At 43.1% G+C, this 22,162-nt stretch overlaps 1 protein-coding gene across 2 annotated transcripts in view; it reads left to right on the top strand.

The window, feature by feature from the left end:
- Positions 1–19,538, top strand: part of usp3 (ubiquitin specific peptidase 3) — an 83,773-nt gene extending 64,235 nt beyond the window's left edge. For both annotated transcript variants that reach the window (XM_055662735.1, XM_055662734.1), the window contains exons 12-15: positions 2,534–2,652; positions 4,773–4,886; positions 11,097–11,164; positions 17,678–19,538. In XM_055662735.1, coding sequence (XP_055518710.1) covers positions 2,534–2,652; positions 4,773–4,886; positions 11,097–11,164; positions 17,678–17,846 — 470 coding nt within the window. In that variant the 3' untranslated portion in view covers positions 17,847–19,538. The remainder of the gene's footprint in view (positions 1–2,533; positions 2,653–4,772; positions 4,887–11,096; positions 11,165–17,677) is intronic.
- Positions 19,539–22,162: the final 2,624 nt, after the last annotated feature.

Raw genomic sequence — 22,162 nt, 5'->3', positions numbered from 1 at the left:
ATATTTTACATCACTGGAAACTAAGATGAAAGCAAAACCAACAATTAAACAGGAACTGAGTATCAGTTTTAGTTTAATTAGCTTTAATGAAATTCCATGGGCTTCAGAAATTGAGGTCTGTCAGCATTCCGCAGAGAAAGTCGGTGTTTGAGAACCAGAGGCATTGTTCAGCTCCACTGAACATAAACAAGACCATTCTGTAATGCATTTGAAAATCCAACTATACATCATTGGGCACGACGTAGCATAGTTTTGAGAATAGTCTGCCAAAAAATATTGGGGTGTTCATTTAAGTCATTGCATTATTGAAGGCCACTGATTGTGCAGGAAAACAGTGCGTCCTTTGCCGATTCAATGAATCCTTGACAACCACGTCTGGTTTTGGTGTAACACTGCGCATGCATGACGGATTGCTGACATGTTTTCCACCCTCCATTCAAAAGGGATGCAAATTCTGTGCCATCCACGTCTGGATGTAATAACAATCACAGATACTCCAGTAATGATGACTAGTCTGTTTTGATTTCTAGTTTCTCATGATGCTGACAATCCAAAGAGCAGAATATATTTTCAGTAATAAGCAACGATGAAAGCAGTTTTTTGCAAATTAACCACTTACCCCATTTTCCAATATGTAGAAGGTTGTGTGGACAATCGGAGGTCAGGATGGCTGTTCTCCTAGGACAAGGCTTTCCCATTGCACTCCGGGTGCGCTATTGCCTGCGATGTCACCCAATGCAGAATACTCGACTGCAACATTTATAGTAGTGGGGGACTATTTTTGAGCGGCACGATGGTGCAGCGGTAGAGTTGCTGCCTTGCAGCCATTGACCCGGGTTTGATCCTGACTTCTAGTGCTGTCTGTACGGAGTTTGTACATTCTCCGTGTGATCTGCGTGGGTTTTCCCCAGATTCTCCGGTTTCCCCCCACACACCAAAAACGTACAGGTTTGTAGGCTAATTGGCTTGGTGAAATTGTAAAAAATGTCCCCTAGTGTGTAGGATGGTGCGAGTGTACGGGGATAGCTAGTCAGCGTGGACTTGATGGGCCTAAAGGCCGTATTCTGTGCTGTATCACTAAACTAAACTGTGAATACCATCACAAATCGGCCCAAACAAATACTTTGTATCCATTTCCCAAACTCAACCAGAAAAGTTGGGTATCTTTTCCAGGACATATTATTTCTCCCAGCGAGTCAACTATATTACCGTGAAGCATATTATGGAGTGATTAAATATATCCAACCCTTTGGTCACATTGTTAGAAAGGTCCACAGGAGTTTCTTCCTCCGACACCCGACTCCTGTGCCCCAAATATGAAATATGAAATGACACTCCATTTGGTCATTAGGGGCAAAACATAGAATACTGTTTGTTGCAATGGATGATGGTTTAAATGTTCTTTATTACTGGTGTAAACAACAGAAATGAGGAACATTGATTTGGAAAGGGAAGTTCTGCATCTTAGCAACAATACAATGTAACTTCATGGTTTTAATAGAAGGATGAAAATTTGCCCTTGTGTACATTTAAATCATTAATATTTTTACATTGAGCACGCCACGTTATACCTTGCATTGAATTTATGTAAGGCTTGATTTTTGTTTGATTCAATTGCAGAATTTTATCCCCCATTTTGTTCAACTAAATTGGATTCTTGCAACGGAGAACACCATGTATCAACATTTGGTCTATATTACATTCAAGTTTAACTTTAATGATTCCATTGAGAGGAATATTTTGGACATACTTTGGCGTGTTTGAATAGTTTGGTGGTCGGTGCAGACTGGGTGGGCTGATGAGCCCTTTTCCAAGTGAGAGTTAGATTCATAAAGGGACCCCCTGATCCTTTTAGCCACAAGGGCCACATCTAACTCCCTCTTAAATATAACCATATAACAATTACAGCACGGAAACAGGCCATCTCGGCCCTTACAAGTCCGTGCCGAACAATTTTTTTTTCCCCTTAGTCCCACCTGCCTGCACTCATACCATAACCCTCCAAATATAGCCAATGGACTGGCCTCAACTACCTTCTGTGGTAGAGAATTCCACAGATTCACCACTCTCTGTGTAAAAAATGATTTTCTCATCTCGGTCTTAAAAGATTTCCCTCTTATCCTTAAACTGTGACCCCTAGTTCTGGACTTCCCCAACATTGGGAATAATCTTCCTGCATCTAGCCTGTCCAACCCCTTAAGAATTTTGTAAGTTTCTATAAGATCCCCCCTCAATCTTCTAAATTCTAACGTGTACAAGCCGAGTCTATCCAGCCTTTCTTCATATGAAAGACCTGCCATCCCAGGAAGCAGTAGAACCTCCCTGCACTTAGGGCTAAGGGAATCAAGGGATATGGGGAAAAAGCTAGAACGGGGTACTGATTTTGGATGATCAGCCATAGCATATTGAATGGCAGTGCTGACTCGAATGGCCTACTCCTGCACCTATTTTCTATGTTTCCGCGTCTAAACAAGCAGGTACAAATGAGGTTTGTGAAGTTGCTGATATTAATCTGCTGGACTTTTTGTTGCAGATTGCCTACGAAGTTTCACAGACTTGGAGGAGCTGGATGAAACCGAGCTGTACATGTGCCATAAGTGTAAAAAACGACAGAAGTCCACCAAAAAATTTTGGATTCAAAAGTTGCCAAAGGTTAGTACTTTTTAAAAGGAATAAAACTCTGGATACTGTAAAACTGAAATAAACCAGAATCTGCTGGAAATACTGAGTAGAGCCAGCATTCATGGAGAGAAATGGTTAACACTTCACGTCAATTATATAACCTAGAACAATAAAGCACAGGCCATGCCCTACGGCCCATGATGTGCTGAACATGATGCCAAGACTGACACAAAAAGCTGGAGTAACTCAGCGGGACAGGCAGCATCTCTGGAGAGAAGGAATGGGTGAAGTTTGGGGCCCAGACCCTTCTTCAAACCTTCTGCACGTCTGAAGAAGGGTCTTGGCCCCAAACGTCACCCATTCCTTCTCTCCAGTGATGCTGCCTGACCCGCTGAGTTACTCCAGCTTTTTATGTCTATCTTTGGTTTAAACCAGCATCTGCAGTTCTTTCTTACACACAATGCCAAAACTAACTCTTATCAGCCTGCACACAATCTGTATCCTTCCATTCCCTGCATATTCACGTGCCAATCCAAAAACCAATCCGATATCATAATGAAAGTGGATGACGGGAAAACCTGAAAGATGCCCTGTTTCTGCCTGCGCAAACGCTGTTCCGTTTGGTGTTTCCACCATTTTCTGGTTTTGGGATGTGAAGTGACTAAGTTGCTGTATTCATTGATGAAGCCAAATTCCATATTCTGTCTTCTCTGACTTTATCAAATTCGTTGTCTTTTGAGTTCTAAAATGTTCCAACATTCTTTAGTTTGCTGCTTTCATGGCAACTTTGTCAGCTTCTTCTTCAGATTTCCCTGGGTGGGGCATGTTTTCTGATTCAATTTTGTTGGATCAAAAAATTCTACTTTTGAGATGATGTAGAGTTTGTAGCTCATTAAAGGCATGAGAACATTGCATTTCATTTGTCTGCCTGTTCTAGTATTTACCTATTAGATTGTTAGCTGTATTTATTAATGATTTGGGATGTATTTTTAGTTTGTGGGGTGCCCAATCCAGAATGTGAACTGATTACAGAACTCTTTGTTTCTTAATTTAGACTTTAAGTCTGCGTGACTGTTGCATGTTTTAATAATGTTGATGACAAACTGACAGAACCGGGCTGTATCAAACACAGTTATGAAGACCATTTTTTTTTCATTTATTTGAATCTCTATATTGCTGACTGTCTTTGTTGTCCATCCCTAGTTCTGCCCACGAGTGTTGAGTCGCCTCCATGAATCGCCCAGCGAATTCACTGGCGAAGGTACTCCTGGCCAAGTAGAGTGGAAGGCAGTTCCAGGGGAGGATATTCCGGTAGTTAGACCCAACAGCAATGGATGGTGCTGTACTTCAAAGTCAGCTTGGTATTGACTTCCACTAGTGGCAGAGCCTAGGACTAGAGGCCATAACCACAGAATTAAAGGACGATTCTTTAGGAAGGAGATGAGGAGTAATTTCTTAAGTCATAGGGTGGTGAATCTGTGGAATTCTTTGCCACAGAAGGCTGCGGAGGCAGTCAATAGATATCTGTACGGCAGAGATGGGTGGATTCTTGATTAGTATCGGTATTGGGGATTAGGAGGGAGAGATAGATCACCCATGATTGAATGGCAGAGTAGACTTGATGGGCCTAATGGCCTAATTGTCATATGACCATATGACTTGGGGAGCATGTGCGTGTGGATGTTCTGTGCTCCTGCTGCCTTTGCCTGTCTTGATATTGTACAAGTTATATGGTTGCAATATGCTGTTGGTGTAGATGAGGCATTTGACTGCACTGTACTTTGTGGATGGCTCACACAGTTTCCTTATCTCTGGCTATCTCCATTGTGCTGTTGTAACTGGATTAGATATGCTTCAGGTTCTCTTTATGTACAATCTGCACTAAGGAGAACCCATAATTCAGACCTTTTTAAATACAATGTTAAATATTGATTTATCATTTAAGATGATATACAATCTTGACTGGTAACGGCAGTGAGTGGATTTATTGAAATTCTAATTTATTTATTGCATTAAATTTGTAATATGACATGATCTATGGTTTTTCTTGTTGCAGCCCGAGGTTTTCAAGGAAACTTTGCACACTGTGTAACTGAATTAGTTTTTAATCTTTTAAACCTGTTTTTTTTATTGTTTTTTTTTGTCATTAGGTGCTATGCTTGCATCTGAAAAGATTTCATTGGACAGCTTATCTGCGGAACAAGATAGATACATATGTAGAGTTCCCTCTGCAGGCTCTAGATATGAAGTGCTTCTTATTGGAGGTAAACGCGCTCACATTGTTTGCCGGTTTTTCAGAAGGATTTAGATTGTTACAGAATAACTGCATTGACAGCTTGGTATTGGCTTGGGGAGCATGTGGTTCAGGATGTATTATACTTTGAAGTCTGAACTGAAGTACTTCCACTGGGTAGCATCACCAATACCTGCCTCGCAGGTATTGGTGATGCTACCCAGTGGAAGTACTTCAGTTCAGACTTCAGAGTATAGTCTGTCCCTTCCTCCTTTGTGTTTTAATCGTATCTGTTAAATGTATATTTTTAGTGTTCTTTAGCTTGTTTTATGTGAGGGAGATTGGGGGGGAAACTTTTCCTAATCTCTTACCTCAATGGAGATGCGTTTTTTTCCTGAGTCGTATATCCGTCCGCACTGCGGCCTAACATCGAGGAGTTGGCGGCCTTTGCTGGAGACCGACTTTTGAGCTCCACTGTGGGGGCCTATGAGACCTTAACCGTGGGGCCTGCGGTCCCTTTGCCAGGGATCGACCTCTGAGTTCCAACCATGTGCTTGCTGGCTTTAATATCGTGGAGCTCGTGGTCTCTGGTCAGAGACCGACTTCGGGAACTCCAAGCCGCTGGAACTTCGATCGCCAGCTGCGGGAACTTCGACCATCCCAACAGATGGTTCGACTGCCCCGACCGCGGGAGAATAAAGAGGAAGATGATTGGACTTTTTTTTGCCTTCTATCACAGTGAGGAATGTGGGGAATCCGCTGTGGTGGATGTTTGTTAACTTTTATGTAGTTGGGTGTCTTGTTGCTTTTTTTCCCATATGGCTGTATGGTAATTTGCATATCACTGTACCTTAATTGGTACTTGTGACAATAAAAGACCATTGAAGAAGGGCCTCGACCCGAAACGTCAGCCATTCCTTCTCTCCAGCCTGTCCCGCTAAAGTTATTCCAGCTTTTTGTGTCTATAACCCTGCTGCCTTTGCCTGTCTTGTCCCACCAGTGATGGCAGCCACCCCAACGGGTCTGTCTGTCTTGTCTTTTTTGTTATTTTAATTACTTTTATTAAAAGTTAATGTTAATGTTCTCTGGTATGTTTTATGTGGGGGAGGGGGTCGGGGGAAACTTCTTCAATCTCTTACCTTGCCAAAGATGCGATTGTTTTCCGGATCGTATCTCCGGTCGCTCTGCAGCCTAACATCATGGAGCTGGTGGCCTTGCTCGGGACTGACTTGTATTCCACCGTGGGGACGTGGACTTGCCATCGGAGCCGATCCCTTGCCTGGGATCAATGCTCCAATGGATTTCGAGGAGCTCGCGATCTAGGGTAGAGACCGATGTCGGGAAGCTGAAGTGGGTCGATCGCCCGGTGCAGGGGAGCTGACATCCCCCCCAATGCAGGAGCTTGATCGCCCTGAAGTGTAGGGCCTGACCACCAGCTACGGGAGCCAAGAGCCTCCTGTCAACGGAAGGCTCCAGGCCCCTGACTGCGGGAGAACAAAGAAGGGAAGAGATTGAACTTTTTTTTGCCTTCCATCACAGTGAGTAATGTGGAGGAGTCACTGTGGTGGATGTCTATGTTAAAATGTATTACTGTTTGGCAAATCAAATTCCTCATATGTTGCAAAGCATACTTGGGTAAAAGTAAGATTTTGATAGTATAAGCAATGTGTTTGTGATATGTTATTGGTGTAGATCAGGCATATATTTTGTGGATGGCTCACACAGTTTCCTTATCTCTGGTTATTTTCATTGTGCTGGTACCCTGTTTAGCTCGATCCACTATTTAGAGCAGTGGTTCTAGGTGGAGTTCCTGGTCCTACAGATGGAGCACGGGTAAATGCTAGTGTGTGGTTTAAACAGACACCCCTGGTTTCCCACTGCTGTACTGGGAACCCGTGTGAACCCTGATATTCTCCGAGTAATGAATCTCCCTTGGCTTGGTGTGGAGATATTGGCTGGGGTAGGGCTGGTGATGCAACTACTTAACATTGATTGATTGAATTAATAGAAAGATACAGCATGGAAACAGGCCCTTCAGCCCAATGAGTCCATGTCAGCCATCAATCACCCATTCACACTAGTTCTATGTTATCCCCCATTCCCAACACTCAGACGAAACCGGAACACCCGGAGGAAACCCATGTGGAGTTAGATAGAGCTCTTGGGGCTAGCGGAATCAAGGGATATGGTGAGAAGGCAGGCACGGGTTACTGATTGTGGATGATCAGCCAAGATCACAATGAATGGTGGTGCTGGCTCGAAGGGTCAAATGGCCTCCTCCTGCGCCAATTTTCTATGTTTCTATGACACAAGGAGGACATGCAAACTCCACGCAGGCAGCAGCACCCAAGGTCAGGGTCGTACCTGGGTCTCTAGCACTGAGGCAGCAGCTCTACCAGCAGTACCACTGTGCTGTTGAAGTATGAGGTTTGGGGGTGTTAGTATCGTTGGGGCACCTGAAACTGCCCTGTGATGACAGACCATGCCGATCCCACTGTGCTCCTCGTCACTACTTTGTTTGGATGTGCTCGAAACTGCTGTCTCCTCGGTTCTGTTTGGTTGCACAGTGTAAAAACTCAGTAGAATTTCTCATCAGCAGGCTCATTAGGCAGCCTCTCCACACCGAACCTTGGGAAGTTTCATTGCTGGAGCAGTGCGGAGGGCAGGGGGTTTATGCCAGGTGCTCCACCTGGCAGCCTCTGGGAAACTTGACCTGTGTATAAAGGCTCAGCTTCCCGAGAATACATCTTGCCATTGAATAAGACCCCTGTGTAAGTGTTTGCAGCTTGAGAGTTTGTGCTGTTTCATTACCCTGTCTACATAGTTTGAATGTTTTGTTTGCTGGGGCCCTCAATGTAGGGGAGGAAGAGTTGCATGAAATCTTGAAAAAACACTAGAAATGGCATTGAAATACGAGAACCTCTTTCGAAATGTATTATCAGGGGTATATTTCAGATTAGTGTCGTATATATCAGCATAATAAACTAATCTGCAAGCATTAGTAATATAATAATATACAAATGGCACATGTCTTGAGCACAGGGATAAATTCCATACATGCTTGTTTATGTGCTTGCCCTGAGATTTTGATACTATACCAACTAATATATTCCCCCTTTGTGCACAATAATTTACACAGGACTTTTTGCTGTCTTATTTGGAGTCTGTATTTTAGAGAAAATACATATTTTTTACAGGCTGTATGCTTCTCAGTGTCAAACCCGATATGTACTATTCCCCTTCAAAGCAATGAGCTGGCAACTTTGAACCAATCTTCATTAAAACATCAACACTAAGAATTGAAAATGAAATGCCGGAGTAACCCCAAAGGATGCTCACCAATTGTCTTGAGAATGAACAGTTGTACATCCTAACCACTTCCTCGCTGCAGAAAAACTAAGCCAAGGATGCGGTGATTGGCAATATTTAGTTGGGTGAGAAGTGGCAAAAGTTGTGACTGTGGGCATGTGATCAGCCAGTCTTCACATGCAGGCAAAAGTGGAATAGATTAGAAAGGCAGGGTGAGGAATGCACCTTGGGGAATCAGTTAGTGATGCACGTTTCCCAGAATAATCCCCAAATAGCATCTCTGAAACTTCAGTCAATGATTCACTCCATATTTTAGTGGGTTTGTTTACTGATCTTAAAGGAAAGCAAAACACAAGTGCTGAAGTAATGCAGCATGTGTGCTGGGGATGGGCAGATGATGTTTCACGTCAGGACCTTTCTTCTGAAGAATCCTTGCATCTCCATTCCCTCCTCAGACTCTGCCTGACCAGCTGAGCTCCTCCAGCACGTTGTGTTTTGCTCAAGGATTCCACCATCTGTGGTTCCCTGCGTGTACTTTAAAAATAAAGCAAGGTCTGATGGTCAAGCTGTCAGATCTGTGTGTTTTGAAATGTCTCTGTATAATCCCTTTTCAAATGATGGAAGATGAGAACGTTTACCTCAGTTGAATTGTTTTGTGCCATTGGCTAGTGAGCATTATCTGTAATGGGTGGAAAGTTGAAATCTACCATTCTTTATAATTACAGTAACTCGCTGAATCTAATGGAAGAGTTTTTAAAGTACAGCAACCTTAGTTTTGAGGTGTTTTGTTTAATTGAATTCATGTTCTTGCCCCCATTAAAGTATAATGCCCCTGTCCCACTTGGGAAACCTGAATGGAAACCACTGGAGACTTTGCGCCCCACCCAAGGTTTCCGTGCGTTTCCCGGAGGTTGCAGGTGGTTGCCGGAGGTTGCAGGTAGTGGAAGCAGGTAGGGAGACTGACAAAAACCTCCGGGAACCGCACGGAAACCTTGGGTGGGGCGCAAAGTCTCCAGTGGTTTCCGTTCAGGTTTCCTAAGTGGGACATGGGCATTAATCATACTACTTGCTTCATATTTGTTCATCAGCCTAGAATGTGTAATTTCTTGTATCGTAAATGAGAATAAAAGTTTAACGTGTACCAATCAATTTTCGTTGGTTTATCAAACGTACGTCTTTGTACTTACGAGGAGACTGAAGGCTGCCTTGTGACGTTGCCAGGCTGCCACACGTTCCACTTGCCAAGTTACCCGGCAACTGCCTGCGCTGATCATCATGGATCACTCTCTCCGTTGCTTTGTTTGCACAATTCAAATGATGCTTGAATAATAAGTGGCAGATATAAATGCTGACGAAACTCGGTGTGTGAGGCAGCATCTATGGAGTGATGGAAAAAAGTGATGTTTTGGGTCGAGACCCTTAAGAGGCTGCCTCTCCCACTGAATTTCTCCAGCATTTTTGTCTTACCTTCGATTTGCCGGTTCCTTCTTAACCAGAAACTTGATTAATAAGTTGTAGGTACTGTGGAAATTTGTTACGTAATTAAGTGTTTATGGATTTTAATCTTGTACTAATTTCAACATTGGTCCAAAGCTCTCCGAATCTATTTAACCGTTAACTTCGATATCGCTGCATTGCATCTGTTGAATTTTCATAATGACAGGAGCCCATCGACAGATTTATGAATGTATTAATAAATGCTGTGTGGTGAGCACAACAAACTAATTGGTTAGTTTCCAGTCTGGAGAAAACTAATGGATCTGATTATGGATGGGATGGGAAACTGGTACTTGGTGTGAACCTTTAAACCCCTGCCCCCAACTCCACAGCTATGGTGCAGTACTGTAAGGTTCCACCTTGCAATGAATCGCCAGATGCTTTAATCCTTGTAATGCTGTTTGCCTGGGTTTAGAAACCGTGGGCTAATTAAAGTGCAGCACCCGAGCTGCTGTACCTCTTTCCCAGTTATGCCATATGGTCCTGTGTCTGACCAAGACTTTTCAATGTAATGCGGCAGCAATTTTTGTGATTAGAATATCCTTGCTGTATGAAAAATTGCAAGATGTTTATGATGGAGGCAATTATGTTGGTAACTGACAGCACAGATAGGGCGGTACAGCGGGTAGAGCTGCTGTTTTGCAGTGCCAGAGACCCGAGTTCAATCCTGACCTCGGGTGCTGTCTGTGTCGAGTTTGCATGTTCGCCTTGTGACCACGTGGGTTTCCTCTGGGTGTTCCGGTTTCCTCCCGCGCCCCAAAGACGTGCAGGTTTGTACGTTAATCAGTCTCTGCAAAAATTGTCCCTAGCCTGTAGGGAATGCATGTGAAAGTGGGATAACATAGAACTAGTGTGAACGGGTGATTGATGGTCAGCATGGGTTGAAGAGCCTGTTTCCATGCTGTATCACTAAAACTAAGACAAACTACAAACGGAATAATATTGGCCAGGACATTTATGGAACTGCTTAATCCTTTAAGCAATATCTCAATAATACAGCAAACTTACTGGTCCCAATCTATCTTGCTGAGTTCTGTTGTGAAGCTTGAATAATGTCATTGATCTGTAACTGAGTGAGTATTTCATTGCTTCCACTGATGACTTCTCTTGATAACAAGTTCCTTGGTAAGAAACAGCAACCAACCTGGTGGTTGGTTTAAAAACTGCTGGGTGGATGCTTTGGCAAGACATGCTGCTGGGGGGGGGGACGGGACAGACATAGTGGATGGGTGACATTTTTGGCTCCGTATCCTTCTTCAGACTGAATTGAGTATGAAGAAAGGTCCTGACCTGCAATGTCATCTGTCAATTCCCTCCACCAATACTGCCTGCCGCTGAGTTTTTCCAGCATCTGCTATTTCTTATGTCTCCATTTAAAGTGTGAGTTTGATGTGTTTATTGAACATCTGATCCTTTTTTTCCCCCCTTTTTGCAGCCTGAGAACAGTGGTCCTGAGTGCTGTCTGTACGACCTGGCAGCAGTGGTGGTGCATCATGGTTCAGGGTGAGCACTTACTTCTGATTCTCTGTCACAAAGCAGTTGCATTGTAGACCAGTGTCACTAACTGACACGCAGTGTTTTGGGGGGCAGTGCTGTGAATGATTGGGGGACTAAATAATATGACTGTACAGTACCGAGGTCTCAACTGGGATCTAAACTTGTTACCAGATTTTTAGGTACACAAAAAAGCTGGAGAAACTCAGCGGGTGCAGCAGCACCTATGGAGCGAAGGAAATAGGCAACGTTTCGGGCCGGCGAAACGTTGCCTATTTCCTTCGCTCCATAGATGCTGCTGCACCCGCTGAGTTTCTCCAGCTTTTTTGTGTACCTTCGATTTTCCAGCATCTGCAGTTCCTTCTTAAATACCAGATTTTTAATTTGGTTTACATAGTGAATAATCATAATGAAAGCATATTTGCACCGATTCATAAATATACTGTCAGGCTCCGCTTGATGAAACTAATAACTAGAATGGCCTCTGGTGTCTATGAGAGGCAGAGATACAGTAGACAGTCAGGAGCTTCTTCCAGGCGTGGAAATGTCAAAGATTAAAGCACATTTTATGGTGAAAGGAGTAAAGTTAAAAATAAGTGTGCAGGACAAGTTCAAAAAGGTGGGTGCTTAAAACGTGTTTGCCTGGGTTGTTTGTGGAATCGATACAATAATGACATTTAAAAGGCCTAGATAGACACATGGATATGCAGGGAATGGATGGATATGGATGACATTCAGGTAGAGGAGATTAGTTCAACAGCATCATGTTTAGCATGGACACTGTGGCCAATGGGCCTGTTCCAGTGCTGTACTATTCTCTGTCCTATGAATCCCTCTGACCATATGCATCGGAACTGGGCTAACATCAGCAGTGTTAAAATTACACTTTCTAACTTGTCCTGATCCTGCACATAAAAGGACACAAAGTGCTTGAGCAACTCGGCGGGTTAGGCAGCATCCCTGGAGAACATGGATACTGCCTGACCCGCTAAATTACTCCAGCACTTTGTGTCCTCCTTCATTAAACCAGCACCTGCAAGTTCTTTGTTTCTACATTCTGATCCTGCACGTGATTGCTAGTCATTTCAAACAGCTTATTCAAAAACCTTTCAAATAAAATGCCGTTTATGATTATTGTAAAATTAGAAATACTCAAAATTGCTATGTATTTTGTATTCGGACCAGATGTTTTTATATATAAAAACTAGATTGTGTTTATGGATGTATGCCAGCATAAACAAGTACGTACATGACAAAATGAGTGACCTCAAGTCATTTCCTCTTGTGATGTGACGTGCAATCGGTTGTTTTATTTTGCTTTCATTAAAAGTCCTACACTGACTAGTAGTCTTGTACTAGCTGGCAATGCTGCAAGCCACTGGCTCTGGGATTGAGGTAGCAATGTTCATTTTGCACCTCCGCATTAACAGGTCTGTCAGAAATGGATTTATAAGAGTGAAACCAAATTCCCTGTTGTTGCTGCAAAACTGGTGACCACTTGGCTTCCTCTATCTGCCCCAGGACTAATGTGTTGACATGCTGGCCAGTTCACAGCAGGTGTCAGAGTTGTGGAGGAGCATGGTGAACCGCTCTTTACATCAGGAGGTAAACTGCAAATGATTCATGAAGGTGGTGAAACCAAAAAGAATGGGGGAAATTCAGACCCTTAAAACTGCTCAAAGCTGGGTAATGAATTAGTCACTTACTGCTTACCTTGAGTAATCTGAGATCTGAGATCATCTTGAAAACCCAATGGACAGCATCTTTAGAACCTGACGAGACTAAATTGGTTGCTTTCAGTGAAATTGCCACTCTGTTGAGTGATGTTTAATTTAAAGAATCGTTTCTTGCTACCACTAGTTAAGATTGAGAAATTAATGCTTGGAATTGGACAATCAAAGGACAAGGTTCTTTGATTGGCTCTTGGTTGTACTGGAGTGCAATAAATCAGCAAATAACTTTAAAAGAGCGTTATTGTTAAAGAAAATTAGAAATGAATGTTGGAAGTTGGAGAAAGATGCTGCTCTTTGGATATAATGTATTATGATATCTGACAAGTTTAAAGACAATCTGGAAAGAGATCTTCCAATGTTTCCTGACCGTATCCTCTGTGGAGTATAGATTAGCAAAACAAATGCACTGTTGTGTTTTATTTCTAGATCAGTGGGAGTACAAGGTAGGTTTTATGCTGCTTAAGCTGTAGACCAGTGGTTCCCAACCTTTTTTTGGCCATGCCCCACCTAATCACCTCGAAATTCCTGATGCTCCCCCCTTGCTTTCCCTTGGGAGAAAACGGAGGAAATAGATATTATAAGGTTAACTTAGCAAAAGCTCTTTGAATCGCATTTCTAAATCCAATTCAATAAATAAGGTTCTCCCATGGCCTCGCGCGCTTCGTGCGACGTGCATGAAGAGCGATGGCGCGGTGATTATGTAATAATTACACAATAAAGACATTTTTTACCCAAACAAAATTATTTACTCAAAATAACATCTGAAACATAAACTACATATGTTTACCTGATGGAAAATCCAAAAAAATAAAAATCGAAAATTTGGACCCAGACCTCCTCAGTTGCCCCCCTTAAAAATCAAATTGCCCCCCTGTGGGGCGTACGCCCCACGTTGGGAACCACTGCTGTAGACCTTTGATCAGTGGCTTCTTGGCTACTGTGTGTGGTTCTGGTCACCGAGACCAGAGAAATGTTCAAACCTCGGGCATGGCCAATGCAGATGAATCAAGAACCTTATACCCGACAAATGAGGAAAGATTGGGCAACGTTCAACTGGTTAGATTTGAAATAATGTGACTTTGAGGACTAGAGATGCATGTAAAATGGGTTAGAAATGTTATGTCCATGGAAATGGTTAAGGTAGCCCATGACACAGAGGTATGGTAGAATAGACTTGAGGCAAGTTGAGAACCAATGTGCTTGACTATAATGATAGCCCTTGGATAGAGCCCCTGACTGGTAATAATTTGGAGTCTTTTATAGAACATATGGAGCAGGGCCAGATACAACCAGTCATCACACATCAGGCGGTTAATATGTTTAATGACGTTGTTTCCATGAGCTTCACACAAATAATAATGCATAGTGTAAAGACCTACTGTATTGCCCGGCCAAGAAGATGCACCTGCGTCGAAGACTCGCCCCCAGTTTTGAGTTGCTAAATTTTGAGAAAAGGGCTGTCGGGACAGGATCAAGTGTTTGGGTCAATGGGGACCGGGGAGCCTCCATGTTCACCTGTCCCACAATGCACTGTGCGGTTCAGGTGTGAGGGGCGGGGAGATCACGTAACGGGGAGAGAGAGAGAGAGCCCGGGCTGGAACAGCCAGCCTTCCGCCCAGTAGCTACCCAGCGACCACCACCTCCACCGACCTGTTGTGCCTGTGCTGAAGGACACCGTGGTGACTGGCGGGCGGGCCAGCAGAAGGTGCTGTCTGGTCCCGGCGGCTGCTCACTGACACTAGAGCTACTGAGTGAGTTGCTGGCATGATCCCCGGCCCCCTCCTTCTCAACGCTCCTGCCCAGTTTGCTACTTTGTGCAGCCAGGTCTTGCTGACCAGGGCCAGACTCTCCACACGCTGTGGAAAGGAACTCTTCTTCCCCCCCCCCCCCCCCCCCCCCTCCAGCGGCGCTGTCCTTTTACAACTGCTTTCCACGTCACACAGTTCCAGGGTCGAAGGCGTGGCAGGTTCCGTGGAGCAGTCGCTACTAGATTGTCATTGCTTGGCCAACTCAACTCCAGAGGATGGCCACTGCCCCAGCGAAAAGCTGCTCCGTCTTCCCGCCTTGGGAAACGCACCTTAGTCCTGGTAGAATGTCGTCATCAGCCTAGCCACCCAGCCAGAGAATGTCAATCAGCTGCCAGCAATGGGGGATAGACTTGGCTATCTCTCAGTACAGCAACATTGTTCTTGATGTTGCTGTACTGAGGGCTAGCCAAATCTATCTTTCTTAGCTGACAACCTAACCTTCAATCTCCAAGACGCAGGTAAATTTTCGGGACCTATATTAGGGTAAATAAATAGTGTCTCCATTGCCGGGAAATACGGTACCTACAGGATGGTGTTGAATATTTTCCACTTAATAGAAATGCAATTTAGCTTAAACTTGCAGACTAAATGAAGCAAATTCCACCACTTACCTGCTTGTGGTGCAGTTCCTTAGCTTATTGATTGTGCACTGACATGGTGGAAATGATCCAGATATAATGATCTAAACAAAGTGCAGAAAATACCAAATAATAAGTGTATTGATGCTGGAAATTATTTTGGGGAATAGAAAATGTGTGAATGTGTGTCTTGGACAATGGATGAGGGCATGTACCAGGATGCTGGTAGTAGGCCACAGGTCTATATCCCAAATAAAGTGTGGACAGCTAGGGGTTTCCTCTAAGGGATGGAGAGTGCAAGGTGAGTTTTATGGGGATGTATTAATCATCTGGAAGCCAGCAGCATGTGCTCGGGGACTGTATTGAGTGTTCGAGTTCACCCTCTTGAGACTGGGAGTCCCCCCAGTAGCTCCCCCCTCTATTCCTCAGTCTCTATTCCCCAGGCACCAGAAGAGTGGTTGGATTTGACATGTGACTGGAGGAATTGCAGGGCATTTTGTGTCAGGGTTGCTGCGAAATGAAGTTAGCAACTGGCCAAAGTGGCAAACAATTGTCATTGTGTTGTGCAGCACTGGAGTCGCTCCTTCGGCCCACCATTTGCCCTTTTTGCCCTCACTACGACCATATTCTTTGCCTTAGAGACGTAGAAAAATAGGTGCAGGAGCAGGCCATTCGGCCCTTCGAGCCAGCACCGACATTCAATATGATCATGGCTGATCATCTAAAATCAGTACCCCGTTCCTGCTTTGCTCCCATCATTCCTTTAGCCCTAAGAGCTAAATGTAACTCTCTTTTGTCAGTGAGAGTATCTGTCTAAATGCTTCTTAAATGCAGTGATTATATCTTCCACCTCTGGCACTGCATTCCAGATGTCAACTACTTTGTGCATAAAGAAAACAACCCCTTGGATCCCCTTTAAGCTCCTTCCTCTCACCTTATACTATTGCCCTCTAGTTTTTGATCATCCTACACTGGGGAAAAGAGATTCTGGCTCCTTTGCTCCTCCTTTGCTCCAAGGATAATAGGCCCACTCTCTCCTCAAAACTAAAGTCCTCTCATCCTTTGTTCTATTTCCATTGTTCTATCTTCTGCAGGTTGTGAACATTCCCGTGTCATCCTTGGCTTAGACTGGCTCCTCATTAGGAAGTAGATTTTAAAATTCTCCCCTTTCCAGCCTTGCCATCCTTGGATCTATAATATATTTCAGTGTAGCACTCCAGTTAAGGCCTGGCTAACATCTCCGATTTCACTTCTTCCACCATTGAGTGTGTCTGCTACTACCCAAGACTCTCAGCACTCTAATTCCATCTCTAACCCTCCTATCCTCAATAGAATATTAAGGAAACCTATTTTGATGAAGATTTTGACAATCTGCCAGAGGTTCTCCTTGTGTGGCCTAGTTAATTTTGCCTGCTCTATAAAAATTCCCTTGGATGCTTCAGTATATTAAAAAATACCATCTTGTTTAAAATCGTGCATCTGCAAGTGCCAGAAGTCTGAAATAAAAGCAGAGGTTGGTGTAGACACTCGACAGGTTGGGCAACACTGTGGGGAAGAGGAACAGAACTCACCTTTCAGGTTGAAAACCCTTTATCGGAGCTTGGAGCATGAATAAAGGCTAGATTTAAGGTGCGGAGCAGGTGGGCCATTGGGGAAGCACACTAGCTGCAACCTTTACTCACATTCCCAGTTTTGATGAAGGGCTTGTATCCTGATACATCAACTTTCTCATTCCCCATGTACAACCTGCTGAATGTGTCCAGCACTTTGTAGTTGTGCTGTGTTATTTAGTGTAACATGGGCTATAGTGAAAGAACATTCAAACTACATTTACTCTGGATTATAATTGGTTCATAGCCAACCCATTTATTTCAAAGGTAGACAAAATTGCTGGAGAAACTCAGCGGGTGCGGCAGCATCTATGGAGCGAAGGAAATAGGCAACGTTTCGGAACGAAACGTTGCCTATTTCCTTCGCTCCATAGATGCTGCCGTACCCGCTGAGTTTCTCCAGCAATTTTGTCTACCTTCGATTTTCCAGCATCTGCAGTTCCTTCCAGCCCCGACCACGGGTGAACTTTGGGGAACATTAGAGGAAGAGGACTGACTTTGGTGCCTTCCCTCACAGTGGGAAAATTTGATTCTGCTGTGTGGGGATGTTTTATGTTGAACTCTTTTATCATGTGTGCTTTATATTTGATTGTATGGTAATCACATTTCACTGTGCCAAATAAATGTATCTTGTATCTAGTACCTTAACCATTTATTTCAAGTAGTACATTGTAAACCGTGTATTAATGTTGTACAAAACCCTTCAATGGTATCATTTTACTGTGAGTAAATTGGACTAGCCATCAATGTATTGTAAGTGGAGCTATAATGACATTTTCCTTTCCCCTCTCAGAGTTGGTTCCGGTCATTACACTGCGTATGCAACCCACGAAGGTCGCTGGTTCCACTTCAATGACAGTACTGTTACATTGACTGAAGAAGAAACTGTAGTGAAGGCCAAGGCCTACATCTTGTTCTATGTGGAGCGCCAGACCAAATCAGGACCGGGCACCAAACTTTAATGCAACCTAACATTTTTTTTATATGCCAGCGTTTCCCTGCAAATACTGAATTGAAATGCGCACAAACAGTTCTACATTTCCACAAGTACTTGATAGTTCAAGACTTCTTTTCATCTTGCACTTTTAAATCGCTGATGAGAATTGTGTTCATTGCACCATTACCGCAATGGTGGGCACCTGGTCCAGTTTTAGCCTGTCACAGAATATTTTGAAATCTGTAGTGGTTGCTGTTAATCAAGAACTTGGTAGCTCTGACATTGAAATTTGATATTTTAAAATGGCTTCTTTAGTGTAAACTGTAGGGTAGCATTGGTTGCCTCCAAGGTGCATTTACAGCTGGGTTCAAGCAAACCTCTCGCAAAACATCATGATTCGCGACTTCCAGATTTAATCAGCATTCAGCTCGAGTTTCAGCAGTCAAAATCTCTGGGAGAATGATTTGAGTAACTACACAAGACTAATAAGCAACTGTGTGGGTCGGTTACTCGAGGGTTCTTTTTTAGCAGGCTGCTATTATTTTCTTTGCTCCTTCAAACAAGTACTGTGTAGACATGGGCTTGAGTATTATCAGATACGTAAAGTGTAAATACACCTTGACTTTGCAGTGCTATACCTTGTGCACTTGTATCTGCCCAAGAATTTTTTTTTAATTGAAAATCGATCACTGTCTAATTTTTGTTGCCATTTTTCATGCAACCATTGTAAACACTGGTAACCCAGAGCAAAGGCAAACTGCTCCACACTTGCTTATGTTGCACAATTCAATTTATGTTTTTACATTTTAGTTTGGGTATTCATCTTTGATTTTTTTTTAAAGGCGTCATTTTCCTGATGCATCGCTAGACACTATTGAATCTTTCAGAAAAACAAACGAGTTTTGTTTTAAAAAAAATAAAAAATGATGGAGCAAAAAATAAACGGAACTGAAAACAAAATTGGACTCTGGTTTATCCCAATACTTTGCTGGGCAGAGTAGGGTTTCTGTTCAGCTGTCCGTATCACTCGGTGGCGATGGATTGCTAAGGTTTAATTAGAAACAGGCTGGGAAGAAAGGCTTGTAATCTGCAGTTTTTACACGATGAAGAGAAGTGAAAAAAGATGCCAGGCTACAACAGAGGAGACTGGCAGAATGGCGCATCCGTAACACGCTTGTGTTCACAACTTGAAACCGTGGGCGACAGCTGCACACACGCAAAATGGGTATATTTTCATGCCAGAATGAAGCCTTTTTTGTCAAAGGAACGTTATCATTAATCCTGTTATGGTGGCCTAAGTAGTGTTTTGGAACTGAATGTTTAAATTGCGTAATGATATGAAGTGGTGTATTTGCATGTGGATGTTGTGTAACAGGGCGGCAACAGTGGAAGCAGCAGCCAGCAGAAACGTTCAACACCAACCGGTCTTTTAAATGTGAAAACACCCACTAAACTTGAATCTGACTTTTAAAACTGTACAAACTTATTTAAATGTTAATGTTTTTGGTTGCAAAATATGAACTGACATCGTAATAACATGAGATTTATTCAGTTTCAACCCCACAACAAACCTGATTGTATATGTACTACTATGGCTGCTTATAATGGTATGTATATTAGTAAATGTTCATGTATTGTTTCACTGATAGTAAAGTGCAATGTTAATGATGCAAAACTTTGCATTTTGTCTTCAATTATAAACCTTTTCATAAACTCAGCATTGCAGCCCTTGTATGTGTAAAATTGATTAAGGTATAATATTTGTTTAATAATTAGCTGTGATTCTGGGAAATAATTCTAATCAACAGTTCTTGTGTCGCTTGGAAATTCTTTACAAAGATGAATCCATTTTTTAAAAACCATCTCACAAAATATTTCATTGCCCTATATCCTCCACAAATGTAAGTCCATCTGTGTACATCTGCCCCTTTAAAAGAAAATGTGACTACAATCAAAATTGGTTCTGCCGTTGGATTTCAGACATCCAATGGGCACCGAAAACTCTTGAATAAATGTACATTATTTATTTCTGTAACTCTTCCCCATGCAACATAAATAACCTGGAGAAGAATTCTGAGCCAAAATCTCCCCCTTCCCAGTTCTCCCACCAGTCTTACTGTCTCCGACTACATTCTATCTCCGTCTCGCCTACTCCCCTGACATCAGTCTGAAGAAGAGTCTCGACCTGAAACGTCATCCATTCCTTCCCTCCAGAGATGCTGCCTGTTCCGCTGAGTTACTCCAGCTTTTTGTGTCAACCTTCCGAGCCGAAACATCGTTTGTCCATTGCCGTCTCAGACACTGCCTAACACACTGAGTTCCTGCAGCACTTTGTGACTTGTTCAAGATTTCAGCATCTACAGTTCTTGGTGTCCACACGAATAACCTGTCTCCTTGGCTATTTTGAGTCGCGTCCCTGTCTGAAAAGCTGATTTAGAAGAGAAATCTGGAATGGCTTGTATCCCCACAGATCTCTGTGATATTACAGCCACTTTCCAATGCCAAATATGTCCTTGGTTTATCAGAGGATCTCATTTTATTTCCATTCCCATATTTGCGAACCACTGATGTTTAAGAAGGAACTGCAGATGCTGGAAAATCGAAGGTAGGCAAAAGTGCTGGAGAAACTCAGCGGGTGCAGCAGCATCTATGGAGCGAAGGAAATAGGCAACGTTTAGGGCTGAAACGTTGCCTATTTCCTTTGCTCCATCGATGCTGCTGCACCCGCTGAGTTTCTCCAGCACTTGTGTACCTTTGCTAACCACTGAAGTGAGAGAGTTCAGTGGAGGGGTAGTTGGGGCTGTCTTTGGGCAAATACATGTTCACCAATTCAATGGAGAGACAAAAGACGAGATGCTAGAATCGAGCAGTTTCAGTTCAGCGCCCTTAAGACTGATCCACTTGAACAACAGCCTGAAGATTCAATCAAAAATGTTGCCTGTCCATTCCCTCCACAGATACTGCCTAACTCGGAGTGCCTTTAGCACACAAGTGCTAAAGCATCTGTCTGTCTGTCTGTCTGTCTGTCTGTCGTCCGTCCGACTGCCTTTCTGCCTTTTGATTCGTTCCATCGTGTGATGTCACAATGCCCAATGCTCGCAGATGTCCAATCGGAATGGATCCATTTACATGTACGGCTGCCGGCTGCCTTTTTTCCTTTGATTCCTTGCCACGCCAAATCCAGACGCACAATCGCCGAGATCTTTTCCATTTCGGTAGAGATCTCACTTTTCTTTCTAAGTATCCACTCCTCAATACATTTCGTTGTGTTTAAGTACACGTTTTTAATCAAATCCTTCTACCCCACCCTTTTTCTATGTCTTTTAAGAGGTGCTAAATAAGTTTGGTGTGTTTTCTTTGAAGAATGAGTGATGGCTTGGTATTGAGACAGGAAATCTTGAGAGGACGATGCAGTGTAGATATGATTTTATTTTTCCACAAGTCGAAAAGGCTTGAATGACGAGACCTAGTTACAAGATGAGGGCATGGACTAAAGTGTCGGGTGGTGAATCTGTAGAATTCTCATCGCCAGGGGGCTGTGAAGGCTAGATTATTTGGTGGTGGGGGGTTAAAATAGTAGATAATGTTCACAAACCTGGTGTCAAAGGCAATGGGGAAACTGGGAAGGAGATAAGACTTTAGGCAGAACAATCGAGATAATGAATGGCAGGGCAGACTGAAGATGTCAGGTGCCTGACTATTATTTTTGTTCTTGCGATCCTTTAACTATGCATCCTCCCTGCACTAACCTTGTATCAGTTGCTTCTCTTGTATTTAAAACGTTATCTGTCCGTGTTTTGCAAATATTCAATGACTGAGCTTTGTGTTGAGAATCCCTATGCTCTTGGATGAAGAGATCTCTTCTCTCTCTCTGTGGATTGGCACAAAAGCTGGAGTAACTCAGCAGGGTCAGGCAGCATCTCTGGAAAAAGGAATAGGTGACGTTTCGGGTCGGCCAAAATCTCGCTTCTGGAAGTGTGTGAATCAAAATAAATTGTAGGTAGGTGGCAGGAAACTTGGAGGAATGGTAAACAAAAATAGTATTAAGGAATTATTGGTGATTATATCTGATTATAGTATTGGTGATTATTAAACACCAATAACTTAGCAAATTTAGTAGATGCGTAGTGTACAAAAGGCACAAAGTGCTGGAGTAACACAGCTGGTCAGGCAGCATCACAGGGTGACTTAGAAGTCTATAAATCTTTCAAAGTAGAGTCCGTACTGTGATGAAGGGCAGTCCTTCACATAAATAGCACGTTGAACATGTGTCAATGGTTCATTGCAAACCATTTTGATTCACACACTTCCTAAGGTGAGATACACTGCTGGAGATTAACT

The sequence above is a fragment of the Leucoraja erinacea genome, chromosome 36, assembly GCF_028641065.1.
Source record: "Leucoraja erinacea ecotype New England chromosome 36, Leri_hhj_1, whole genome shotgun sequence".
Lineage (NCBI taxonomy): Eukaryota > Metazoa > Chordata > Chondrichthyes > Rajiformes > Rajidae > Leucoraja > Leucoraja erinaceus.
The sequence above is the reverse complement of the archived record's forward strand: the minus strand, read 5'-3'. Positions and strand labels throughout refer to the sequence as shown.